The following is a 17,008-nucleotide window of genomic DNA, read 5'->3' as shown; positions in this document are numbered from 1 at the left end:
TCCAATATCTATAAATATCTATAAAATGCCTATATATGGTAGTTAGTATGGAACAGCAACACTATTCCTGAAAAATACATATTAATAACATTGAAGACTGGTGAAGGAGTCAATGTTGGAATGGTATATGCCTAAGACTCAATTACCAGTATCTTTATAACTTTGTAATTCACAGTGATTCAATAAAAAGCATTATATATGCATAACTTTAAAATAATTTTTATAAAGTATAACACTAATTCCAACCTGTAACCAAAAAAATGATAGTGATATCAAAAACTGAGATGTGGGTGTGAGAAAAGACTCCCGAAGGTGAATCTATAATCAGAGAGAAACAAAATGATCTGTGGAAGACTTTCTTTGACCTGGTCCTTTTGCAGTCTAGATTGATTTTAGTCTCTTGTTGGAAAAAAATAGGATCTAAGTTATTTTCACCCAAACCCCATGGCATGAGCTTATGCACCAAAATCAAAAAATTGAAAAAGATAAGAAATATCAACAACTAGAATCCCCCAAACTGTGGAGGGTGATGGTCAACTGTCTCTGCTTTGGCTAAGAATTCTAGCTACAATTGGTACATCTAGATGCATAATAGCCATTTCACAGTAATCAGAATTAAATTTATTTTCAATTCCTTTTTAACATGAGAAAATGACTTTTTATAAATGACTTTTAACTATTTCTAAAGAACTCAATTTTTGTATTATTTGGGCTATGGGGGGAGAAAAATCAGAATCGATTCTTAGTTTGAAAACAAGGAATGATGACTTATAGTGGAAATTCACAGAGAACCTGCCATGAGTCTGACACTTCTCCAAAAACATATGTAGCAATCCTTGCTTTCTTTGTAAATCTGGTGCCTGCCCTTCTCAAAAGAAAAAGAAGTCATAGCTAAGGTACATGTAGGTTTTGTAGCTTGGCCAAGAGTGGAGAATAAGTAGGATGCAGTTAATCTGACCCTAAAACATCAAATTTCAAGTTTGACACTTATTTTTAGCGATGTCTTTATGAAAGATTGGAGCAATAGCTCCAACAGTGGGTAGGGCACTTGCCTTGCACATGGTCAACTTGGGTTAGATTCCCCAGTATTCAACATGGTCTCCTGTGCCTGCCAGGAGTGATTTCTGAACAAAGCCAGGAGTAACCCCTGAGCAACACCGGGTATTGACGAAAACACCAAAAACAAAACAAAACAAAGCAAAACAACAACCAAAAACAGTCTTTATGGGTTTTTTTTTTGTTTCCTTTTCAGGCAAAGAAGCCAACCTGCTTATGCAAAGTCTGAACAAGTTGTCAACTCCTGAAGAAAAACTTGATTTTTTATTCAAGAAGTATGCTGAATTGGTAAGTTCCTTGGTTCACTCTTGCTTCAACAAGAATCAGTTTAGGAAAAGTTTAGGAAAGAGGGCATCTGAGTTATTTTAAGTTTGATTTCTTGGTACCATGTATGATTCCCTGAGCACTTACAGGAGTGATCCTGGGGCACAGAGCAAAGATAATGCTTTGAGCATATTCTAGGTTCTCCTTTTCCAAATTAAAAAAATTCATATTTGTTTCTTTTTCTTTCTTTCTTTCTTTCTTCTTTCTTTCTTTCCTTTCTTTCTTACTTTCTTTCCTTTCTTTTCTTGCTTTCTTTCCTTGCTTTCCTTGCTTTCCTTCCTTCCTTCCTTCCTTCCTTCCTTCCTTCCTTCCTTCCTTCCTTCCTTTCTTTCTTTCTTTCTTTCTTTCTTTCTTTCTTTCTTTCTTTCTTTCTTTCTTTCTTTCTTTCTTTCTTTCTTTATTTCTTTATTTCCTTTCTTCACACCCAGTGACGCTCAGGGGTTACTCCTGGCTATGTTCTCAGAAATCACTGTTGGTTTGGGGGACCATATGGAACATCAGGGGATCTAACTGCAGTTCGTCCTAGGCTAGAGCATGCAAGTCAGATGCCTTACTGCTTGCACCACCACTCAAGCCCCTTATTTCTTTTTTTTTTATTTCTCTTTGGGGCCAGAAAGATAGCATGGAGGTAGGGTGTTCACCTTGTATGCAGATGGATGGTGGTTTGAATCCTGGCATCCCATATGTTACCCTAAGCCTGCCAGGAGCGAATTTTGAGCATAAATTTAGTAGTAAACCCTGAGTGCTGCTGGGTGTGACCCCCCCAAAAAAAAAGAAAGAAAAAATTTCTCTTTCTTTTTTCCTTTCTTTCTCCCTTCCTTCCTGCCTTTCTTTTTTTAATTTTTATTATGGTCAAAGTGAAGTACAAATATTTCACAGTAATATTTAAGGCACATAGTGACAATGAATGAGGGGCATTCCCACCATCAGTGTTGTCCTCCCTCCACCCCTCTTCCCAGCAGGCAGACCATATCTCCCTCCTTTGCACTCCTTTTCCCCACTTGTACAGCTTGTTGTAGATTGGGTGTCAATTCTGTTGTCATTGACTTTGGGTTTAGTGTTCAAGTCTGATCATTTTTTATTTCCACTAAATGATCATACAACTGTCTGGTCTTGGTACCATCCATTTTACCCCCTTAAATTATGAGGCTGATCAAGGTGATTCCAGTAATGTGGTTCTGCTGGAGATATAAGAAAAGGTATTGAAGAAGAATATAAAACAAACAAACAAAAGACAAAAAAAGGAAGAAAAACTAGGAGGAGTCAGTCTAGGTGTTATAAATATCCAGAAAAAGAAAAGGAAAAAAGAAGAAAAGGGTAACAAACCAAAACAAAAACAAAAAGCAATAAGTCAGTACCAATAAAACCACAAAAAGAACAAAACAAAAAAAGAACAAACCAAAAACCAAAACCATCAACTACAAAGAAACAAACAAAACAAAACAAATTAAAAAATAAAAACAGTAAAAAAAAAACCCAAACTAGCAACTACTTAAAAGGGCTCTTCTTCTTCTTCTTCTTCTTCTTCTTCTTCTTCTTCTTCTTCTTCTTCTTCTTCTTCTTCTTCTTCTTCTTCTTCTTCTTCTTCTTCTTCTTCTTCTTCTTCTCCTCCTCCTCCTCCTCCTCCTTCTTCTCCTCCTCCTCCTTCTTCTCCTTCGTCTTCTCTTTCTCCTTCTCCCTCTCCTTCTTCTCCTTCTTCTCCTCCTCCTTCTCCTTCTTCTTTTCCTTCTTCTTCTTCCTCCTCCTCCTCTTCTTCTTCGCATAGGCACAGTAAATATTGGGGAAATCAGAATGAGAACTCCCTTGACCTAAGGGATACAGGGTCTCTCCGCCCTTAAAGCATACTGCTATGGGAATAACTACAGGCTCCATACACTCTCATTTTCACACCCCAAGGTCTTTTATGATGCCAGGAAACTTTCCACTCAGTTGTGGATGATGACATCATGCCTCTGTAGCTAGAGATCTTGTTATTTGCGAAGGTCATTGGATGAAGGTTAGGAGAGAGTTCTTCTTTGTGGTTCTAGAAGTTCTGTTCCATCACTGTTGTTGTAATTATCCTTCTGTAATTAGTGGTTTTGGTTTTTCTCAGATCTTCGGACAGTTCTGCTCAGTCACAGTTATCAAAGTCAGACCTCTGGAATTAGAGATCTTGGTTTTTGTACAAATCCTAGGCGAGACCTAGGCTAGAAACTTTCTCATTGGTCCCTCGATAGGTTCTGTCCAGTTCATGTTTGTCAAGGGCAGTCTTCTGTAGATAGCAATTTTGGATTTTGCATAGAGAAAAGGATGACATGTCTCCTGGTTGCATCATACCGGTAGGTGATAAGATAGGGCAACCCTCTTTTAGATCAAGTTGTTGCCGTTTCCTCATGTCAGGATTTCATATTAAAACTGGTGCAAGTTGGTGCGAGGTGGTATTCAGAGTTTCCCCCCGAAGTTTGGTTCCTGGTGCTGTTGCTGGGACCTGTGTCGGTTCCACATCTGGGATGTGGGTTCTGTGTTGGACAGTCACTGTCCAATCACATGGAGTCTAAGTTGGGTCCACATGACACATGTCCAGGGTAGGAGGCATCCCTGTATTATAAAAAGTATGGGTTCTGATCTCTGGTAGATAAGAGCTTGTTTCTGTGTAAAAGATTTCCATTTATTTAGAGGGCCTATGCAGAAGAAGATGGTGTCCACATTATATTGCTAATGGATTTGGAGGTAAAAGTGATAGTCTGCACAATCTCTGTGCCCTGGTTTTGACCTGAGCTTTTATCACAGGCAAGACTTTTTCTTAAAGGTTTTCATAGCAAGCAGAACCAAAACAGGGGAAGTTGGAAAGAGAAAGAGGAAAAATAATATATATAGTAGAAAAATAAATAAAAATAAATTTACAAAAGGAATTAAAGAAAAATGCTGTTTATGAGGCTAACTTACATTTGGAAATAAACAGACTAGGAGGTATTATTATAGAGGTATTAAACATATAAAGGAAATATAGGATTCCCTATTAAGTCTTTTGAGATATTCTTGTGGGGGATGGAATCTAGGGCATTTTCGTAACACATTATGTCTTGTTGAATTTGCAAAATGATTCGCAGCTATAAGGGAAATGTCCTTGGGCTGGGGTCCTTCTGGGACTGAATTGGTAGCATGTGACAGTCTATGATTAGAAGGGCGAGATGAAGGGCCATAAAGCATGAGTTGGTTGTAGTTTCTTGCCAAGGCATGTGATGTGGGACTGAGAGGGTGTCCTTTCGAGTTAGGAGCTTAGTGGTTGTTTATTGGAGCAGAATGTTGGTCGCGGTGCCTATGGGTTAAAAACTGAGGGTAAAGAGCATTAAATGAAGAATTAATGGATCAGGATTGGGGAATGAAAGGATAGAAGAATTTTTGAAGGAGGGAGGAGAGATAATATATCAGAGGGGCTATATACATATTAAGCATGGCTTGTTTACATTATAGGTTTGCCAATCAGAGAGGAGTTCACTATGTACAAATTCATAAAGACAGACATTAGTGTTCTATTCTTAGGCTTTTGTTGGAGATCTGACCCTCATAGGCTGGATCTAAGCTCTTAAGATATAATTGAGTTAAGAAAGATAAATAATTAGCTAAGATGCATCTTAGGAGTGAACGAAGGGGAAAACTAAAGAGAAGAGAGAAGAGAACAGAAGAATAAATAAATACGGTAAAAACAAGTTAAAGAGGATTGGGCCGGTGTGTTGTTGTTGGAGGGTTTTTCACTTTCAAGTTCTTCATCACTGGTGGGGTGTTCTTAATTAAATAAAGGTTTCAGGGTTAAATATTGGCTGGAGTTTTTAGGACAAGCACAGTTTTCTCATCGAGAGTGCTAAGCAATGTGATGGTGAAGAGTATAAGATGTGGCTACCCTGCATCTTAAGTAGAGAGGTACCTTTCCTAAGGAGCAACCAACAGTAAGAGCTTTATTTAACATAGATTGGATTGATGAAGAAGAATAAAGGAGAGAGAAAAAAAAAGTAGAGGGAAGAAAAGAGAAAGAGAGAAAAATAAAAAAGGAAATAGTAATTTGTAATATAATAAATTTGTAAATACTAATTTGTAAAATCATGTTCAATGACTGGGACCTGTAAAATAAGTCTGTGGTGCACCATTGACTGTTCCAGTGGTCTGAATGATCATATGCTTTGGGTCCTAATAGCAGACATAAACAAAAGAAAGTGGGTAAATTAGAGTATTTTATCAAGACATTGTTATAATGGGCACTGTATATGGTATCCAATATGATTGAATGCCAAGGTATAAAATTAGGGTGTCCACTCTTTGTTTCCAAGGCCACCTGTGAACAAAGAAGCTTAAGGGTTATTTTATACTTGGTAAAATTAAGGCATTAAAGTATATTGTTAGTAATCACTGCAGCAGGAGTCCAGGCTTCCAATCATATTCTGCACCTGGTTCTGTGAAAAAATACATTAGGAAACTATTATAGACCTTTGTAGTTAGAGGTTAATTGCATACCTGTTCATTCAAAACTACTGTTTCTGTCGTTGCTGGTTTCTTTAGGTTATAATGGGTATTCAAGTCTTTGCATTGCCCGCCTTCCACTTCATTTGAACACTTCTTGTTATATGCTGGCACCTACAGTGTTTGGAGTTTTTACCCTTGTATCTGTTCATGGAGTACTATATGTAAATATGGTATATATTCTAAATACCTCAGAGAAGTGCTATCATTCTGAATTCTTGGCTTACTTCGTTTAACATAATATTTTCTAGGTCCATCCATGTTGCTGCAAAATCCATGATTGTATCATTTCTCACTGTTATGTAGTATTCTATTGTGTATAAATACCACATCTTCATGATCCATTCATTTGTTGTTGGGCATCGAGGTTAGTTACAAATCTTAGCTATTGTGTGAGTGCTGTGATAAATAGTGGAGTGCATACATACTTTGGGATGAATATTTGTCTGTCTTGGGGGTAGATGCTCAGGAGTGCAAGTGCTGGGTCATATGGCAGCTCAATTCTAAGTTTACTAAGCATTCTCCGTACTGTTTTCCATAGGGGTTGAACCAGGCAGCATTTCCACCAGCAGTGGATGAGAGTTCCTTTCTTACCACATCCCCAACAACAGAGATTGGTCCCGTTATTTTTTGATGTGTGCCACCCTCACTGGTGTTAGGTGGTACTTCATTGTTGTCTTGATTTGGATTTCCCTAATGATGAGTGATGGCAAACATGTTTTTATGTGTCTCTTGGCCATTTGTCAGAACTGACATGGCCTGACTGACATGGTAAAGTTTCGATTCATTTCTTCTCCCCATTTCTCCCCTTTTTTCTATGGCTTTATTAGGTTTTGTGGGGGTAAACTTTCTGAGTGTTTTGTATATCCTAGATATCAACCCTTTATCTGATGTGTTGAGTGTGAAATTTTTTTCCCATTCTGTTAGCTGTCTTTTAGTTCTAGCTAGTATTTCTTTTGCCATGCAGAAACTCTTAGTCTAATGTAGTCCCATTTATTTTAAGTATGATGCTATTACTCTTGCCATTTGGATTCCATCATCAAAGACTTTTTTGAGGTATAAGTCTTGTAATGTTTTGCCTATTTTATCCTCAATAAATTTTATACATTCGGGTCTGATTTCCAGATCCTTAATCTATTTTGAGTTGATTTTTGTGTAGGGTGTGAGGTATGGATTAATCTTTAGTTTCTTACAGGTGGTTATCTAGTTCCAACACCATTAGTTGAAGAGACTGTCTTTGTTCCATTTCAGGTTCTTGGATCCTTTGTCAAATATTAGTTGACCTTATATTTGGGGAATATCTCTGGATATTCTGTTCTAATGCAATGGTCTGATACTCTGTCTTTGTTCCTGTACCATGCTGTTCTGATGACTATGGCTTTATAGTAAAGCTTCAGGTCAGGTAAAGAAATGCCACTCAGTTTCTTGTTTTTCAGTATGTATTTGGCTAGTCTAGGTCTTTTGTAGTTCCAGATGAATTTTATAATTAATTGTCCTAATTCCTTAAAAAATGATGTCTAAATTCGATAGGGATTGTGTTGAAGGTATATAGTAATTTAGTAAGATAGTCATTTTGATTAATTTGATTCTTCCTACCCATGAGCAGTTGTTTCATTTCCTTAGGTCCTCTTTAATTTCTTTCTGAAGTGTTTAAAATTTTTCATGGTATTGGTCTTTCACTTCTCTTGTCAGGTTGATTCCCAGGTACTTGATATTTGTAAATACTATTTTAAATGGAATGGACTCCTTAATGTCTTTCTCCTCTACTTCGTTATTTGTATAAAGGGATGCTATTGTATTTTGTGTATTGATTTTGTAGCCAGCCACTTTGCTGTATTGGCTTATTATTTCTAGGAGTTTTACTCTGGACTAGGGTTTTTTGATGTATATCATCATATCATCTGCAAAAAGAGATAGTTTGACTTTATCTTTCCCTATCTGGATTCTTTGGATTCCCTTCTCTTGTCTAATAGCTATTGCTAGTACATCTAAAACTATGTTGAATAAGAGTGGAGAAAGTGTGCAGACCAGCCTAGTTCCTGATCTTAGTGAAAATGTTTTCAGCTTTTCACCATTAAGTATAATGTTGGCTGTGGGCTTTTTATAGGTATCTGTAACTATCTTGAGGAAAGATCCTTCTAACCCTATTTTACTGAGTGTTTTCATCCTGAATGGGTGCTGGATTTTGTCAAATGCCTTCTCTGTATCAATTAATATGATCATGTGGTTTTTGTCTTTCTTCTTATTGAGATGATGTATGATCTTGATTGATTTGTGTATGTTGAACAATCCTTGCATCTCTGCTATGAGACCACTTGGTCATAGTGTATAATCTTGATGGATTCGGTTTGCTAAGATTTTGTTGAGTATTTTTGCATCTATGTTCATTAGTGAGATTCATCTGTAGTTTTCTTTCTTGGCAGTATCTTTGCCATTTTTGGGAATGAATGTGATATTAGTCTCATAAAAGGAATTAGAAAGGATTCCTGTCTTTTCAATGTTTAGGAAGAGCCTGAGGATCAGTAGTTGTAATTCTTCTCAAAATGTTTGATAGAATTCACCTGTAAAACCATCTGCACCTGGACTTTTGTTCTTGAGGAGTTTCTTAGTCACTGTTTCAATTTCCTTAGATACAATTGGGTTGTTTAGGCTTTGTGCATACTCCTTGTTGAGTTTTGATATTTTTCTAGAAATCCGTCAGTTTCTTCAGGGTTCTCTAGCCTAACTGAGTACATCTGTCATGATGTCTTGGATTTCTTGGGGTTCAGTTGTAATCTCTCCACTTTTATTTTTGATCTTATTTATTTGGGTGCCCTCCCTTTTTTTGGTGAGTCTTGCCAGAAGTTTGTCTATCTTGTATATTCTTTAAAAAAAAAAAAAACAACTCCTCGTCTCATTGATCTTTTTTGCTTCTATGTTGTTTGTTTCTGCTCTAGTTTTTATTATTTCTTTTTTCTGGCTGCGTTTGGGTTCCTTTGCTGCTGTTTTTTATATCATTGAGGTGTCCTTATAAACTATTGATTTTGTCTTTCCTGATGTAGGCCTGTATTCTATGAGTTTCCCCCAATTACCACTTTTGCTGTGTCCCACGAATTTTGACAATTTGTCTTTTCATTGTCATTCATCTCAAGGAATCTTTATATTTCTTCCTTAATTTCCTCTTTGATCCAACTATTGTTAACTAGCATGTTGTTTAATCTCCAGGTGTTGGATTTTCTCCTCAGTTTCTTTTTACAGTCAATATTGATCTCTGTTGAATTATTTCAAATGTGATGTGATAGGGTGCTTCTACTAATCTTATATTTGTGACTGTGCAAGTTAGATTTATATCCTAAGGCATGGTCTATTCTGGAGAAGGTTCCATGTGCACTTGAGAAGAATGTGTATTCTGCTTTCAAGGGGTGGAGGGCCCTATATAAGTTTATTTGTCCTAGTTCTTCTAATTTCTCATTTAGGGCTCTTATGCCTTTCCTAGTTTTCTGTCTTGTGGATCTGTCATGTGGTGATAGTGGCATAATGCAATCTCCTATGACTATCGCATTTCCTTTCATATGTTTCTCTAGGTTTGTGAGCAAATGCCTTACATATTTTGCTGGCTCTACAGTCGGTGCATAAATATTGATCAGAGTTAGTACTTATTGGTCTAATGTTCCCCTGATCGGTAAGTAGTAACCCTCTTGGTCTCTGAGCACTTTCTTGAGGTTGAATGCAATGTGATCTGATATAAGAATGACTGTCCCAGCTCTTTTTTGTTTTCCATTGGCTTGGATTGTTGACTTCCATCCTTTTATTCTCAGCTTGTGTATATCCTGTTCTTTAAGGTGTGTTTCTTGCAGGCAGCCAATATCTGGTTTTTGTTTTCTGGTACAACCCTCTATTCTGTGTCTTTTAATGGGGGGATTTAGCCCGTTGATATTTAAGGATGTTATTGACAGAGACAGTTGTTGTGCTATTGTATTGAGTAGAGTGGTTGTTATTATAATCAGGGATTTGGATTGGGTAATACATCTTTGAGTAGTTCATTTAAAGTTGGTTTGGTTGCCGCAAATAGTGTGAGTTCTTTCTTGTCTGAGAATGATTTTAGTTCTCCCTCCCATATGAATGAGTTTTGCTAGATAGTGGATTCTAGGTTGAAAGTTTCTGTCATTCAGTAGTTTGAATGTGTCATTCCACTGTCTTCTTGCTTGAATTATTTCAAATGGGAGATCTGGTTTAATTCTTATGTTCCTTTTTACTTGAGTTTTTTTCTCCATTATTGCTTTAAAAATCATCTTTCTCTTTGTTTTTTGCAGTGTGAATTACTATATGTCTTGGTGTTGATTTATTAGGGTCTATTTTATTATTAGGTCTCTTTTTGCCTCTTAGATTTGCACCGGAGCCTCTTTCTAGAGGATGGGAAAGTTTTCTACTACCATTTCCCTCACTACTTGTTCTTTCCCTTTCTCTATTTCCTCCCCTTCTGGTATTCCTACAATCCGTAGATTATTTCTTCTGTCTTTGTTCATTAAATACCTGACATTTTCTTCCAATGCTTTACCTCTTATTTCCTTGTTGGCTACCTTGTCATTTTTGGTTTGTAGTTTTTAAGTCCTTTTATGCAATTCTCCAACTGTGTAATTTTGCTATTATGGCTTGCTCAACATTTTTTATTTCCTTTAATTCCATTTGTATGGATTTTCTCATCTGCTGTAAAAGTTCATCTTTTATTGGTTGACTTGTTCATCTATGAATTTCTTGAACTCACTGGCAAGTGATTCCTTGATTTCTATTGTCATGATTTTAGTGCCACTTTTATGTCCTCATCTATTAGGCTTGTGTGTTTTTGTAGACTTAAAAATTTGCTAGGATTTCTCTCCATATCCCCTGCTACTAGTGTCTTCCTTAGTTTCCTCATATTTCTTTTCATTTGGTGGTTTAGAGAACCCTTGTTCTCAGCCCTCCTTTATCACCTGTGGCATGAGGCTGGGTCCCTACTCTGGAGTGCAGCACTATGCAGGAATGATGGCAGCGGTAGATGAGGTTTGGTCCCACCTTCAGGCCTCCTTCTTCCTGATACCTGTGAGAAGGTGTACTCCCTAAGTGCCAACTATGGTGACCTCTGGCCTCTGCTCTTCCCCCTTCCCCATACCTGCGAAAAGTACAGGCCACCCTAGTCCCAAGCGATAACAATATCTGCAAAAGGTGCAGGCCACCAGAGTCTCCCTTCCTTCCTTCCTTCCTTCCTTCCTTCCTTCCTTCCTTCCTTCCTTCCTTCCTTCCTTCCTTCCTTCCTTCCTTCCTTCCTTCCTTCCTTCCTTTCTCCTTCCTTCCTTTCTCCTTCCTTCTCTTTTTTTCTCTTGTTTCAGGGGATTGAATAAAACAGAAACTTTTATTACATTTTGCAAATCTTTTAACTTATGAAAAATATGGGGAAGAAAGTTTTAGAAACCTTTTTTTACAGATGTACATAATAACAGTGTTCTACAATTCCATTTTTATTATGTATAAAATACTTTGTACAAAAATTATAGTGTTTTCATACATAAAAATAATTAAATAAAAGCATTCAGATGTTTGTGTTCTAATAGTGCAATATGTATACACTTGGATGAAAAATACTGATTTCCTGAGTAACATAGCTATGAATTCAAATGATTCCCTTTATAATGCACTATTTAAATATAGATTTTGAAAAGTTCACCTTTACCCTGTAACATTTAGGCTGGACCTTGCTTGGTGATACTTCTAGAACTCTATCCTTCATATTTCCAAGTAGGTAATTTTAGAAGTTATTTCCTTTTTAAAAAACTATTTAATAAATAGTGGTTCATTTAGAAAGCTCTTCAGCCTCTGGATCAAGCACTAAGGGGGAGTTTAGAAACCAAAGTCTGCTTAAGATGTTAATTAATGTTAGCTTTATTCCTAATTCTAAATATGACCAGATTTCCTAATCTATCTTTTTATCTTTTGAATACATCAATTCCATAATTTTAATAGGGTGTCAAAAAGTGTAACCAAATGGTATCTATTACTTTAAAACAAACTAATCATTTATAACCAGACTTTTAAAAAATCTGCACTAAAGGTAAATTTTTCTTTATACCACAACTTTTTAAGTAAACCAAATAAAATAATTAACAGTTATTTTTATTATTTGTAAAGTAAAATGCCCCCAAATAATTTGTTTTATTTGGAGCCACACTCAGTTATGTTCAAGGTTGACTCCTGATTCTGAACTCAGGGATCAGTCCTGGTGAGCTCAGGGGGCCCACCATACAGAACACCAGGCATCAAATCCAGTCAGCTGAGTGCAACACAGACACCCTGTTTGCTGTACTATGACTCTGGCCCCAAAATGATTTGTAATAAATGTAATGAAAAGCAAGAGTTTCAATGTTAATTCAATAAGGGTTTAACAATTAAAATTCACAATATCAAATAACAACTTTAAATTTTATAAAGTAATATTTTATTTGCTCCAACTTTTGTATATATTAGTATTTTTTAAAAGCTAAATTACTCCATATTGGTTACTTAGGAATTTTTTAATTTATATAACACAATTTACATCGGTAATTCTATACATAACAAATATAGAATTGTATAGTTATGTTCTATTAAAAAGCATGGAATTCTAACATAAAAGAGGACAATTACCCAAATATGCTATATGCATATATTACATTATCTTTAAGAAATATGACATTCTGCAAAGCAGAAATGGTATTTTTCAAGAAGTACATTATAAACCTCATTACAAATAAATCATGTATTTTGAAAATTAGGCCTATTGCCACTAGCAAGAAGAAACAATTGGCTAATTTCAGCAATTTGATATAAAATTTTGAAGGGCATTTGCTTTAAAATAAATCGCATCTTCAATAAAAATTTGTATTTTTTTCATCAGGCTTAATAAATACCATGTAAACTGACCAGGTTAACACTGAGCATGAGATTCATAACCTTTTTTCAAGTTGCCTTAAACCAGTGCTTCTCACTTATTTTCTGTCATGCCCCCCCTAGGAAGAAGAAAACATTTTTCAAGCCCCCTGCACGACTGTAAATAGTATCTTTATTTAAAAAAAAAACTTTAACCTGCAAAACAAAAAATATAAAAATTATTTTAGCTGATTTTTTAAACAGTAGTGATGTCTGTATTAATGGCTATAATGAGCACATTTTTTAATGCATAGCTTTTTGAAGCGAGGTTTGAAGCAGAACACAGCAACTCTCAGTTCTAGAGACATTCAGAAACATAAACACGGGGCTTAGCTTGTTATGGCAGTGTTTGCTGAGGTCAAATGCGCCCCCCTTTATGGAGCCTCGTGCTCATCCTGAGGGGCGCACACCACTATTTGAGAAGCACTGCCTTAAACACATTAACAGTTAAAGTAAAATTATTCAAAACTTCAATTTGCTACATATAATTTCCATAGTAGTACTTTTGGTAATTATCTAAGTTCCCTTATTTACTAATGCTTTAATATTTGATGTCTGTATTGTCACTTTATAGCTTGCTCCTAAAATTCATAAATCCCCATGCATCATATGTATTTGTACCCTACTTTATATCAAAATTGGAGTTTGAAATATAAAATGGTCAAAAAATTAAAGCATGAAAAATTAGGAAATGAAGTGGTAACATTATCTCTTAGGGTATATGCTTTATTATACACAAAGCATGCTCTGAAAACCCCACCAAATATTTAAAGAATCATTTTGCATTACATTTTATAAGCATATACCTTTAAAATTTAATGAGTAAATCAATATGAAAATATTTCTTATTTTTCCAGATTTGCTGATCCACAGTAGGTATTAAAAAGTGGCACTATCAAAGTTTCGACCAATCTTTACACATTTAGCAACAAATCTCAGAACTAGATAGATATTGTAAAACTCTGTTTTGAGAAACTTGTGCTTGATTGTAAAGGCAGAGATGGATTTATAGAGCCTCTGTTGTGAATTCAGTTTGACTGTCTGAAGAAATGTTTAATTTCATTTTTTGAAGCTATATAAAACATTTCTATTTCTTTCCTGCAGTGCCAGGGATCAAACCAAGTGACTCATATATTTCAGACATATGCTTTACCACTGAGTTGTATCTCTGCAATGCTTAGTTTTAATTGTAAAAATTATAGTAGCTTACATAAAATATTTAAGGCATTATATGTAAATTAAGGCATGTTGCTACAGGTAACACAGCAACAACTTCTCACAGTATGTAAAGAATTCTTTCCTAAATAATAATCTTTATTATACAGTTCATCAAATATCTACAAAAGTGCTTTTTGAAATATCAGAGGAAAATCTAAAAACCACATAAAATTGAAGAGGCAGCATTCTTTAAAATTAAAGATTACTTTTAGGTCATCACCTAATCCAGTGTTCTAGTGGCCAAATGGCAGTTTCCCAACCATAATATTATTTGGGGGTATAAAAAATTTAATCTTATTTCTTTGCCTCCATAGAAGACATATATTTATTTCCCCTATTTTACTTGTTTGCATAGCATGTGTTAAACAAGTTTTTCTTAAGCTTCAAAATTAAATGTAAGTATTAAAAGTAGTTTTAGAATCAAATTTCGTTTGCAACTAAGTGTTTTCATGGTCTACAGTAGTCAATTTTATTCAGTCATGCACATCTGATACTATCATTAACCTTAAATCAAAAATAAGCTTTAAAAATTCAAGCATAATAAGGCCAAAATGATAAAATGAATCTTTTAAGAACTTGCCAAAGATATTTCAATTGCTTTGTCCTTTCAGCACTGATATGAATATGTGTTTACTGCTATTACATTAACAATAGCAACTATGTACTCAGCTCATTTGTAAATGGCTCCCCAAAACGAAAAACACAAAGCATCTCCACCTCCCTAAATTCTGGCTTTGAAGTGCCTTACCGTACATACTTTCTCTCTGGCCCCAACATGAAAAATTTAAAAATGAAAGTCAATATTTACTACAATATTACTACAATTGATTTGGAACTGACATTTAACTGTCTATGAGCTGTTTCAACACCACACACCTTAATGATAACAATATTCTTTCTACACTCCCACAATTAGCCTCCATTCTCACTTATTTTTCCTTATTACTTTCAATATTTTCCACATTATTTTTTCTTTGTTCTTCAATTTAACTACTCCTACCAAGGTCACTTCTGTGACCTTTCTAGTGCCATATTCTATACCTGACTGGATTGGTAATCATTTTCGGTTTGATCAGGAAAACATGGTTTTCAGTCTTTCCAGTCTATGCTAAAGAAACCCTTATGTCAGTCTGCCCAAGGTTTTCTTTACAAATCAAATTACTGCCTTAGTCTCAGGAAAATTCCTGCTCCCAAACACCCTCCTTACTAAGCCATGGTACACAGAGGTTATTTCCCCTTTGATGAATTGCCATTCAATTCAATCTTTCCTTTTCCTCGGCACTTGTACCATGTCCTATAATAAACAGGAAAGCCCAAAATATCATTTGAGAAAAGCTGAGTAGAAGAAAATTGGCCCCAAAGTCCATCATTTCTTATTCGGAAAGAAGAATTAGGGAGAATTTTCAATCTTTTACTTGGAGACTCAAACCTATTTCCCTGCTCACTGATTTGTAAATTAATATAGAAAGTGTCTGAAATAAGTGTTAACAGAATAAATCATCAAATTCAAAGCTGTGAATCAAACTTCTACTGTAGTTTACTCATTGTTAAAGATTCTGATATATATATATATTATCTACCAGAGTAATAATTAATATTTAAGGTTAGCTTCATAATAAATAAGGATACTTTGTGACTAAAATAATAAATAATAAAATAATAAATGACTTAGGAAAAATTTGCCTTTGCTAATATCTACGATTTTAATGTGGTTATAACAACATCACTCAGGCTTTTCTAGTGTAAAAGCTGGGAGATAGAAAAGCAACAATTTGAGTCCTGGTATCACATGGTCCCCTAAGCATCTCCAGATGCAGCCCTGGAGGTCCTCAGCACCACTGGATGTTTTCAGTACTACCTGACCTGAGCAGCATCACATTCTTAGGCCTTTGCACTGAATCATGATTGTGGTTGGCAGAAAAATCACTAGTGCCCCCCAACCTCCTGAACACTACTGAGAACACACACACTCAATTCCATTTTTATTTTTTAATTTAATAAAGAAGAAACATGGTTCTAATATGTTAGCTTACAATATTAAGCATCCTAGGTGTAGTCACATTTAATGTATTTGAGCAAAATTGGCCACATTCTAGGAAAATTGCCAGAACATTTTTAGAGCATTTTTTAGAGAAACCAAGCTGACCTCTAAATTTCTAAATTTCCAGTGTGTGTGGTCTTGCAACAAAACAACACATTCAAGGGTCACTGAAAATCACAACACATCTCTCCCCACTTGGAAAACACTGGTTGGAACCATTCTTCTGAGCCTCAAAGACACCCTATAAGTACTGTCCTTCATATGGCCAGTCTTACCACCATAGATAATAGGTCATACAAGTGAATAGTTCAGAAGTCACCAATAGAGGTTGACACTGGCATCTAGTAGGTAGGCAGCCCTCTAAAAGTAAGCAAGTAAGCAACCCCACATCGAAGACTGGTCCAACCTGTTATGTCAATATTACTAAAGTGGAAACACCTTAACAAAGGATGAGTCATCAAAAGGAAAAGATGTCTTGGCTAGGGAGATAGTGCAGGGCCTACACCTGACCCCAGTTCAATCTCTGGCACCACCTTCCAATTGTCACTGGATGCATCTCTGAGCCCCATCGTTTCCAGCATTGTTTTTTTCTATAGTCTCAAACTTCATTAGTTATCATAATCATTTTTAAAAATAATATCTTTATTTAAACACCATGATTACAAGCATGATTGTAGCTGGGTTTTAGTCATAAAAAGAACACCCCTCCAAAAAAGAACACCATCCTTCACCAGTGCAAAATTACCATCACCAATGCCCTCATCTCCCTCCCCAATACCCCTTCTGTATTCAAGACAGGCTTTCTACTTCTCTCACTCATTAACAATATCATGGTAGTTGTTAGTGTAGTATTTCTCTACCTGCACTCACCACTCTTTGTGGTGAGCTTCATATCATGAGCCCGTCCTTTTGGCCCTCATCTCTGGGAATTTTTTTAATAATGTCTTTTATTTTTCT

The 17,008-nt window shown here is 35.7% G+C and overlaps 2 protein-coding genes across 2 annotated transcripts in view; both read left to right on the top strand.

Moving 5' to 3' along the window:
• The window catches only part of CITED2 (Cbp/p300 interacting transactivator with Glu/Asp rich carboxy-terminal domain 2), a 1,046,546-nt gene that overhangs the window by 107,796 nt on the left and 921,742 nt on the right, over window positions 1-17,008 (top strand). The window lies entirely within an intron of this gene.
• Window positions 1-17,008, top strand: part of TXLNB (taxilin beta) — a 66,134-nt gene that overhangs the window by 8,445 nt on the left and 40,681 nt on the right. Inside the window, exon 2 of the mRNA XM_049788020.1 lies at window positions 1,253-1,344. Within this exon, the coding sequence (XP_049643977.1) occupies window positions 1,253-1,344 (92 nt within the window). The remainder of the gene's footprint in view (window positions 1-1,252; window positions 1,345-17,008) is intronic.

Source organism: Suncus etruscus, chromosome 15 (genome assembly GCF_024139225.1).
Source record: "Suncus etruscus isolate mSunEtr1 chromosome 15, mSunEtr1.pri.cur, whole genome shotgun sequence".
Classification (NCBI taxonomy): domain Eukaryota; kingdom Metazoa; phylum Chordata; class Mammalia; order Eulipotyphla; family Soricidae; genus Suncus; species Suncus etruscus.
Note: the sequence above shows the minus strand (reverse complement) of the source record. Positions and strands in the feature narration are given on the sequence as shown.